General features: G+C 49.5%; 1 protein-coding gene across 4 annotated transcripts in view; it reads right to left on the reverse strand.

Moving 5' to 3' along the window:
- CPEB2 (cytoplasmic polyadenylation element binding protein 2) overlaps positions 1 to 8,570 on the reverse strand; it is a gene marked incomplete at both ends in the record, with an annotated part of 51,487 nt that extends 42,917 nt beyond the window's left edge. The window contains 2 exons of one of the 4 annotated variants that reach the window (XM_082315515.1): positions 4,088 to 4,366; positions 7,132 to 8,570. In XM_082315515.1, the coding sequence (XP_082171641.1) occupies positions 4,088 to 4,366; positions 7,132 to 8,316 (1,464 nt within the window). Of the gene's footprint in view, positions 1 to 4,078; positions 4,367 to 7,131 lie in introns of all 4 variants that reach the window. The other 3 variants (XM_082315514.1, XM_082315512.1, XM_082315513.1) reach the window with 3 other exon arrangements.
- Positions 8,571 to 10,638: the final 2,068 nt, after the last annotated feature.

Consider the following 10,638-nt stretch of genomic DNA (forward strand, 5'->3'; position numbering starts at 1 on the left):
GCATTTTTACTAGAATTAAAATAGTTAAACACTGAAGTGTATTGTAAGAGGTTTTAGTAAGCTTAATTGCAAGATATTAAGAAACATTAAGCTTGCAATCAAAATAGGGTTAGCATACACTGCAATTTTAATAAAATTTTTAGAAATGATTAATTATTTTCCTCATCCAAGGACTGTAAATGAAATAAATGAATATGCAAAACACTGACTTCTGTGCTTGCGTTTTGGCCACAGAAATGCCCAAACCATGTTTTTTAGGAAAAAAACAAAACAAACAAACAAAACAAACAAACAAAAAAAACCAACAGTACCTGGGGTTAGAAACATATTTTTAGCTTTGCACCCTCTATTTATTCGTTTTGGTACTGTAGATCAGGGAGTAAGAGAGAACATTCATACTGTCTGACTTCTTGACATGCAACGTAAGTGCATGACCTGGAATCCCAGGGGCTGTATATGGCCAGTAGTGCCAGGTATGTTCTTTTAGAGAATTAGATTATCTGAATAAGGAGCCTAGAGTCTCTCTAAGGAGAGAGAAATAGGCTCCTCAATTAAATGCTCAAGTTAGATGGTGTGAATATTTGACAAGATTTCTAATTGTTCCTTAATGATACTGGTACAAGGCAACAATCCCTTCCGTATATGAAGTACCTATAATGGTGCAAGCAGTATGGCAGAACTTAAACTTCTAGATATAATTTTGTCTATGAAAGACCTTTAACTGATGTAGTTTGCGTTACCTTAAAAACCTGAGGGAGAACGAAAAGCTTCTTACAGTGAGTCACATAAGAAAAGCATGGCTATTGGCTTAATTTGCTCACATTTAAATCAGTGTTATCATGATGTTTAACTATTTTTATTAGAAAAACAAAAACTCTTGAACTTTGGAAAACTCCCCTAAGAGATGTGCTTCATAACTGCTGTAAGCAAAAGCAGCTTTGCTGTAACTAATGTGGCTACTGTGAATTCAACTTCACATGGGATATGTTTCAGTTTTAACTACGAAGTACAGAAAATCTGCTTTCATCCCTTTAAGTAATATATATACATAATTACTTATTCAGTTATCAGTAATGACATTCATTGTCACTGGTATATTAGTTTAATGCCAAGAAACATTATTTTCATCAGAATTGATGTCAGTTCTATACTGGGGACCATCCATCAATGCAAACACCAAAGAAAAAATATGTTTCATGGAAGGGAAAAGCTTTGAATTTGTACATGATTCCTCTGTGGCTTATCTTGTTTGCATCACATTTTACAGAAACTGGATGAGCAGCTGACACTGCTGAATGCTATTCGGACTTAGCAAAAAAAAAATATAGCATTTTAAAAAATGGTAGCAGAAAATTAATGATCTACAGAAAGTTAGTGAGAACACTGGCTTTTCTAAGCTGTTTGCATTTGCTAAGCTTGAGCTAGCTGAAGTTGGGAGGAGAGGTGCTTTGTCCCCTGCCATACAAAATGATTACTGCAGTTAAAACAAAGATGCGTGATAATGCGGAAAAGTAGTCTGCAAAACTGTGGATGATGCAGTATGTATTCAACATGCACACGAAGATGTGTTTGCTCTGTCGAAGCTTGGAAAAAATAGGTAACTTCTACGTACCCGTAAATGCTTTCATGCAAGACTTTCCAAATGGCACAAAACTTAATAACTGCTATTTTTGAGTATCTTCTGAAATTGCTACTGTACCTTTAAGAATCCTCAATCTAAATACCTCAGCCTTTTATGGAAGGAGACAAGCACAGTACAAATTAGCAAGATGGGTGTTTGACAGCATCGCAATTGCCAACACAAGTCCTGATGAAAAGAAGCACGAGCTCCAAGCTCTATTTAACTTTTTCATTATGACTTGCAAAATGTAACAGTCATCACAAGGAATTAACCATATAACAATAGTATAATAACTGAAAAATAAGAACACGATTTCAGTGTAGCAAAGTAATTTATGGAAACATTTAGTGTTTCCACAATAGCAGTAGATAACACTGCAACCCTTCAAAGAGGATTATTTTTACTGTGTTCTGCAACCATGACTTTATACATGTAAGGGAGATTTAAGCATAGATAGATCTACAGCATAAATATAGCCAGACAAACAGGTCTATTTAATTGGTGGCTCTGGTATTCACAGTTAAGACCAACAACAGTTAAGTGTGCTCACCTTCTCACTTTGACACGATCTCAAAAAAAAAAAAAAAAAGGCCCTAAACAGAAACACTGATGTAATTTATTATAAAGTTAAATTGCAAGGATTTTTTTTCTACCCAACTAGACAGAAATGATTTAGATTTAGATTATAGTTTGAATGCACAAGACTTTTGTTTAGACATGAGTTCATCTGTATTAGATGACCGCTGTAGAAGCTTCTGAAATTTCAACGTAATAGTCATACTGACTTGTAAGGCATATTGAATGAGTAAATATATTCACAACTTGCGCTTAGCTACATGTGCATTCCAATGTATACGTCACTGCAGTTTCAACATATGATGGCATTAATATTTTTAACCCTGTTCCTTAGGCTAACATCTTCAGGAGACATTTCAGTGTTTACTTTCAGCTATTCTTGGAGCCCTCCACTGCAAAGCATTACCTATCTGTAATCTGTTTTCCTTAACAGATCAGGTTGAATACATAAAGAAAGGCACCTTTTTTCCCATCTTTCCACCCACACAAAAATTACTCAAGTATGATATTCCAGCTAGGAAAGCTACTTCATGGAACAGGTCTTCATAGTATAAGCAAATCCACTTAGGGTTTCAGGTCCAATGCACACACTTGGAGCAGAATTTAGGTATGTCCAAAAGGCACCATTAGCCTCAAGAATCCTGCAAGTATCAGAGCCCACCTGCATAGAGCTGGGACATGGCCTCTTGTGCCAAATGGAACTGCACCAGCAAAACGGTAAGAAAAACAGGACCTCTAGTGGGAAATCTGGTCCCAGGGAGCACCCTTTTGCCACTATTACAGCTATGTAAGGATTAGCTTGCTAATTGATGCAAATACAGCCATATGAACTCAAATATGGTCACAACTGCGACAAATGAAACTCTAGGTTACTCTGTGTGAAACCTAACAAAAAGCAACTATAATAGCTTTATGTGGAGATAAAGAAACATTCAAATTCTTTTCTCTGCATATTATCTTTTTTACTTTTGCTGGAATATAGTAGCTCAGTGTGAAACAAAAACCGAAGCTGACACGGGTGTAACGAAAATTAAAGAATGTACAAAATTAATGGAATAATCTGCCTTCTATTTCAAAATGCGCTGCTTCTAAAATAAGTTGCCCAAGCTCTTTTGGTAACAAAAAAACCCACACAAAAACTATAAATTGTTAGAATGGCAACTGAGATTGGGATCCAAAATAATAAAGGTCTCTGCTAACAAGAAATGTTATGACTGAATGAATATAGGCAAGAATGGGAAAAGTAACGTTTTACCAACAGGTAACTGAGGCTGGAGTTAAGTGACTTACCTAAAGTCACATAAGATGTCACTGGCAAAATTCAGGAGGTGAACCCAGATCTTTAGTTCTAAGACACATCCTCCTGTTTAACGCTTCTAAATCACAGGGCTTCCAGCCAAAACATAACATAAAAGTTGCTAGAATGTGGAGGAAAAAAAATCTCACTAATATGCAAATGTCAGCCTAGAATGCAAGTAAAAGACGAACATGACGAAGACTCCAAGCCATCTACAAAAGTAAGAAAACCTATGTACATGGACAAGCGAACAAAAAAATCCTGAGTTTTGAAGGGATTTTAAGAATATGAGCGTTACCATAGGCAGAAAATACTTGCTGGATTAAACATATTTTGCTGTATTGCTACGTCAGCAGCTACGGTTTCTATCTTTCTCGGCAGTCAATATTCTTAATTAACTGTGAGAATCATATATTCCTGAATACACTGAAAATGCTGGGGTTAGTTGCAATTTAGGACTAAAAATAATATAGAAATATACAATTTTCAAACCAAGTATCAGGGCTGTAAGCACTGTTTAATTCTTCTCTAAAATGAACGAAACCAAAAAGCTATGCAAGACTATGAACACACCAGTTACATACCATCCTTACCTGCAAAGGAAGGAGAGTATTACTGTTGTTGTCAGTTCGGAAAACATTATCTTCAATCCACGATTTTGGTGTCAGTGATGGAGTGGAGCGAGTAAATTTAGGAGGAGCTATGACATTACCAGAAAAGGGCTTCTTCAAAGGAGAGATCTGGTTCATAGTTCCTGGAATTCCCATGTTTCCAGTTCTACGATGGTCTCTGCCATGCATTCCTCCCCAGGATATATTTCCTGTGCTCCAGCCGCTACTCTGATTGCTCCAGGGCGACTGCTTCAGAAGAGGCTAAAAAGAAAGATTCATTTATATTATTTTGAAAATACCTGAAATGTTTTTCTACTTTAGGAAAAAAAAAATACAAAACAAAAAACCCCAACCAACCACCAAGTAATCAATGCACAGAGATGTCTATAAACCACTCTTTCCTGACAACATGTAAATTGATTACTGAGGCAAGGAAGAAAACAGAGCATCATAGAAAAAACAAAATTGTAATTCGCACTCCCCCATACACCACCACCCCCCCAAAAAAATCCACAGTACTTGTGCAAGCAATTTAGATTATTATTTTAGTAGCTGGTAGCATTCTTTAAAGCTATGCAGTATAACAATTCCAGGGTGTAAAACTATGTTACAAAAAAACACTGAAATAATTTTATCGTACATTACTTGGTATTATATAGTGAGATCTCTGCAAAAATAACACAAGAATTTCAAAGATGTCAATTTTAAAAATTATTATTAAAACAATAATTAGTATTCTATTACAAATAATTATTTCTACTGAGTGAGTAGAAATTTAAAAATTAAAATTCAAATGGAAGATTGATTCCCCCCCCCAGTATTGTGAGTATCATTGTCTCAGTATTACCATATAAGAGCAAAAAGAGCACTGATTACTGTACAGAGAATCTGTTTGAAGAAGCTATCTTAACATTTCCACATTAAAATGCATTATTCTGAAGCCACTGCTCAATTATTTCTGGAGTAATGAATGGGACTATCTGTGGAATTCTGGTAGAATCGGGGTGGGGGGGGGGGGTGGCGAGGATTTTTTTTTCCTATTTAGACATGATATAAAGTATTTCTGTATCTAACAAGTGCATTATATTCCTCAATATGAAAATGTAAGCAGTCTTTAGAGGGAAGATTTTACAGGATGACAAGTTTTTATTCCTAAGCCACAACTTGTGCTAAAAAGTGACCTATAGTGGTTGTCATACTACCAAGAGGTGGACCCACTGAGCCTGACTGACAGTTAGGAACAGTATTTATCTTTAGTGTTCTCAAATCTGACTGTTCTTGGAAAGGCTTTTTCTCAAGCATGGAAATGGTGAGGGGAGGAGGGGGATATTCTAAATTCAGTTCTTCTGTGAAGTCAGAACGCAGTACTTTTATCTCTAAGCTTAGCTGCAAGCAACCCTCACCTTGTAATTCTAATAACTGAAAAATTTAAAGCATGTCAATACTTTATGTATTGGATAAAACAGAACCTTCTGAAGACAGAAAGATAAAATTATCACAACACCTCCCCCAGAAAACAGACAAAAAAACCCACTAAAGCCATTTTTGGTCAAGTAATCAGGAAAACATCCCATTCTATATAATTATAGATAATTATGTTGTAAAACTTGAATACTTTGGTTGGAATTTTGGGAGAGGCAGGCACTGTATTGTGAAACAAACCTTAAGAGATAATGCCAAATGTTAACAAGCCTCTAATATTGCTAGCTATGCCGTCATGGCACTGTTTAAGTTTACCTACAATTTGTAACAGAGAAAATTCCTGTACACCTCGCTGTTGGAGAACTGCTCTGGAATTTGTTTGGAGAGTGTTATTACAGATGTTAAGGGCAACGAGCTCCTAATCACAGTGCATCCGAATCAGCTGTTGGAGAGGCACGCTTAATATGAGATTCCAGTTCTGATGGAAATGCTTCACAGCTCTACCGATTAAAACTGACAGGATTTAAGACTAGAATGAAAGACAAATGAAGATGAGGCCTATATAACTTTGGCCTTTCATAACCGAGCAGATGATCGGAGCGAGATGTGGCTATAATGCCCTAGCAGGCAATATTGACGTGGATCTGCTTTTCTCTGATTTCTCACAGCGGATATTTTGTTCCAGGAAGAAAGGTAAACTTCCATTTTAACATGGGATCGTTATGCCGCTTAATTAAAACCGGCAGCAGAACTACGGTAACCCGAAACACAGCGCTGTCTTTGGACACAAATTCACGTCATTTCGGGCGAAACCCCTGAAAAGGCGACAGCGCGGACAGCGTTCCCACCCGCCTCTGCTGCCGGTGACCGGCGCCCCGCCAGCCGAGGGCGGGTTTGCGGCGGGGAAGGGGCTCCCCGGGGAGGCGGCACCGGCGGCGCCGGCCGGAGCTGTCAGGCTCATTGTTCCGGGGACACCGCGGTCGCGACGGGCGGCTGCGGGGGGCAAGGGGGATGTTTTCACGGTGAAACTCCCTCTGGACACGACAAGGAGCGTCTGCCCTCTGTTACTAATGAGGAAGCCCCCTCCTCTCATCCGGAAAAGAAACGGCGTCCCTGGGCAGCCGACGGCGCACCGAGACCGGCCGGTCACTGCCCCCGGGACGCGGCCGAAGCGGCCGCCCCGCCACCTGCCAGCCGGAACGGGCGGGGAGCAGCGGCCGGGCGCGGGGCGGGCCGCTGCCAACAGCCTCCCGGCCCGACCCCTGCGGCCGCCGTCCGGGCCGGGCCGGCCCCGCACCGGGCGCAGGTGCCCTCCCGCCGGCCCCCGGCGGCCCTCGGCCCGCCGAGCGCGGCAGCGGCCGGGGCGGGCCCCGCCCTGCCTCCGCGGTCTCGCCGGGCTGTCACCGCCGCGCAGCCTCGCCCGGCGCCGGCAGCGGGGAGAGAGAGAGAAACCTCCCGGCTCCCGCGAGTAGCGAGAGGAAGGGAGCGGAGCCCCCGCCACGTCCCTGCGCCCCCCTCCGCGCCCCGGGGCTCCCCCTCGGCCCGGTCTCCCCCTTTCCGCCCCGCCGCGGCCGCCCGGCCCTCCCGCCGCCGCCGCCCGGTACCTGGTGGTGGTTGTAGGAGTTTCTCTGCTGCAGGAAGGCGGCGGCGGCGGCGGCCGCCTGGTGTTGGTGCTGGAGCTGGGGGCTCACAGGGGATCTCCGGTTCTGCTGTTGCTGCTGCTGCTGCTGCTGAGGTAAATTCATCTGCGGCGGCGGCGGGGGGGCGGCGGCCGAGAAGGGGCTGCTGAAGGGCCCCGCGCAGGGGTTGTGAGGAGACACCGGCGAGAAGCTCTGGAAGAAAGCGGGGTTGATCGATGACGGGATCCCCGGGTAGAAGCTGGTCTCGGATTCCGGGCTCGGGGGCGGCATCGCGCTGATCTGCCCGCCGCCGCCGCTGGAGACCGGAGGCTGCTGCGTCTGCTGCGGAGGCGGCGAGGAGGTCTGCACCGACCAGGGGGTGCCGAAGCCGGGCAGCGGCGGAGGAGGAGGGGAAGCCGCCGAGGAGGAGCCGCCCCCGCTCTGGTGATGGGGGCTGGGGATCTCCGGGCTCTGCAGGCTGCTGAAGCCAGAGCCGAGCCCGCCGGGCAGGAGGTTCCCGGGGCTGCCCAGCAAGTGGCTGTTCGGGGGGGACTCCATGGGGGGCAGCTTGGCTCTCGCCTGCAGATGAGGAGGAGACGGAGGCGGATTCACGCAGGAGGCGGCGGCCACCCCCACATTGGGGTCCGCGGACACCGGTCCCCCCGGGCAGGAAGGGGCGAGCCGCTCGGAACCCCCCCTGTCCGCGCCGCCCTTGCGCTCGGCGGGGCTGAGGGGCCGGTGGTGCGGGCAGTCCCCCGTCCGCGGCGGCTCCGGGGGCTGGGCGCTGAGGAGCTGGAGCTGCTGCTGTTGCCTGTGCTCCTGCTGCTGGTACTTGTCAGTGGGGTGGCTGAACTGCTGCTGCTGCTGCTGCTGCTGAGGGGGGTGGTGATGATAGTCTGGGGGGTGGTGGTTATTCAGGGGGTGGCTGCTGCCGAGCTGGGCTGGGCTGCTGAGCTGCTGCTTAAACTCTTTCCTCTTCTGGCTCAGCTGAGGAGGCGGCGGCTGTTGCTGCTGCGGTTGCTGCTTGTTTAAATCCTGGTGGGGGCTGAGACTGGGTTTAAAGTCAGAGGAGGGGTGGCCGAGAGGGGGGTGTCCTGATGCGGGGCCGCTGCCCAGCCTCTCGGTGCCCGCCTGCTGCTGTGTCACCCCCAGGAGCAGCTCATCCTGCATGTTGCGATGATGCGCAGCAGCGGCCGCCGAGGGGAGCGGGGAGGGCGGCGGCGACCCACCGGACACGCCGCCGCTGCCGGAGGAACCGGTTACAGCGGGTGAGAAGGGGCAGGAGGAGGAGGAACGAGAGGCGGCTGCCGCCGCTGCCGGGGAGGGGAAGGACCCGGCGCAGCCAGCGCCTCCCACGCCCGGCGGTGGGCTGGGGCTGGGGGCCGCCGGCTGCGGGAGCCCGAGGCTGCGACCCCCGGCCGCGGCTGGGCGGAGGGGAGCGCTCCCCACCCGGGCGGTCTGAAGAGACAAAAGATAATTAATAACCTGCGGGGGGGGGGGGTAAACACCCGCCTGTCGCCAACCTCTATACAAGCCAAAAAATAGCCACTGTCTAGAATAAAGCCCTCTTCCTTGCCACCGTCTCCACTGCACTGGTTTTAAAAAGACCGGAGCCTTTTGATAATAAACAATCCTATTTTTATCAGGGCTTTTTTTTTTTTTTTTGCCTTCTAATCTACGGGGACCCGCGGTGGGGCGGCCCTGCGCGCCTCCCGCCGCGCCCGCAGTAACCCGCTAGCTGATCACGAACACCCCCGGGCAGGTCGTGCCCGCCGGCGGCCCCCCGCCGCGCCCCGCCCGGTAACTCCTCCGCCCGCCCCGCCAGCCGCTACACCGTAGCGCGGGGGAAGCGGGGCGCCCCCAGGCTCGGCACCGCGGGGCGGAGGCAGGCCGCCCCCGGTACCCCCACACGGCGGCCAGCCCCGGTTTCCGCGGCCGGGCCCTGCTCGACCTCCAGCCGCCTCGCCCGCCGGCTCGGAGCCGGCTGCAACGCCCTTAAGAATACCGGAACAGTCGTCATAGTTACGTCACAGCCCCACCCCCTTGCCCGCCCGACCTTGGTAATGAGCCGGCGGCTCCGCCCCTCATGAATAATGCATTGCATCGGCAGCCCCGCCCCCTTTGCCAGGCCCTGGCGCTGCTCGGGGTGGGGTGGGCGCTCGCGCTGACCAACACCCGCGCGCACGGCGCCGACGAGCCGGGTGAGCGCTACCACTTTAGCGGGGGGGGGTGTGACAGCCTTTAAGTAACGCCCTGCAGATCTGCCAGCCTTTCGGGTGCGGGAGGCACTCACTGGGCTTCGACGACGTATCTACCCTCAAGGGGGAAACACCTGACATAAAATGGTTCTCTGTCGCTTTGCGGCAGCGGGTGCGACCGGCTTTTCTGCCCGCAGGCAGGGCGGGGGGAGGCTGGGATGGTTCCTTCCGCTGCCTGCCATCCCGTCAGGCACCCGCTCGGGGAGGAGGAGCGCCCCGCCCCTTCGCCTCGTGCGCCGCTCATTTGCATTGACGCAAGGCCGCGCGCCACGGGCGGGCGGAGGCGGGGGGGGGGGTGAGGCGGGAGCGCGGCGGCACGAGACGGGCGGGTGTGGGGGCCCAGCCGGGGAGCCCCGCCCCCGGCCCCGCCCCGGCCCCGCCCCCGGCGGCGGTGTTCCCTTAGCGCGGAGCGGGCGCGGGGGGGCTGGCAGCGCGGTCGGCGCGCGCGGCTTCCGCGCGGCTGCTGCGCGGCCGGAGCGGCGGGCCCGGGGCGCCAGGGCTGCGGCCTCTCTTCCCCTCTGTGGTGGCCGTGGCCGTGGCCACGGTGGCCGTGCAGGTGGTGCAGGGCGGGGGCGCTCCCGGCGAGGCTGGGTCGTCACCCCTGCCTCCCCACCCGGATCCTGCCACCAGGCCCTGCCGCTCCTTGGTTGGGCTCCTCAGAGGCCCGCACTGAGGCGTGGCGGCACGTGGTGGTGCCTTCTGAGGTGTTTCCCGGACAACGTTAAAGGTGGGGTTTGACCCTTTCCATCCGGTGGAAGCGCAGCTCTTGGCAGCTGTTTAATGCAAACAAATAAATAGTACGGCAGCTCTAGGTGTAATACTGTTACAGATAAAGGTATCCCTGGAAAGACTAAAATAAGTGAGCTCCCGTTGTGCTCTGGGAAAGCTGTAGTTCAGCAGCGAGAGAATTAATACATGGCTATTGAATGTGAGAGTACATTGGGGAAGTGTCATGATGTGCTTGACCTATTGTACTTTTCTCCAGGCATCCATTAGTGGCCACTGTCAGAGACTGGATGGCTGCTTTCTGTTTGGCCGACAGACCTTTGGTCTGACCCAGTGCAACAATTCTTATTTGTTAAGTCTGTATGTGTTTGTTATACACACATAAAATGTAGAGGGAAAAAAAATTGGTTTGGCATCTCTAGTCATCTCTGATGTGACTGTGAACCTGTGTGGGTGTGTGTAGTTGGGTAGCCATGCCATCTTGCAGGGTTAAGATGAAAATACACTT

Source organism: Platalea leucorodia, assembly GCF_965183815.1.
Source record: "Platalea leucorodia genome assembly, chromosome: 6".
NCBI lineage: Eukaryota > Metazoa > Chordata > Aves > Pelecaniformes > Threskiornithidae > Platalea > Platalea leucorodia.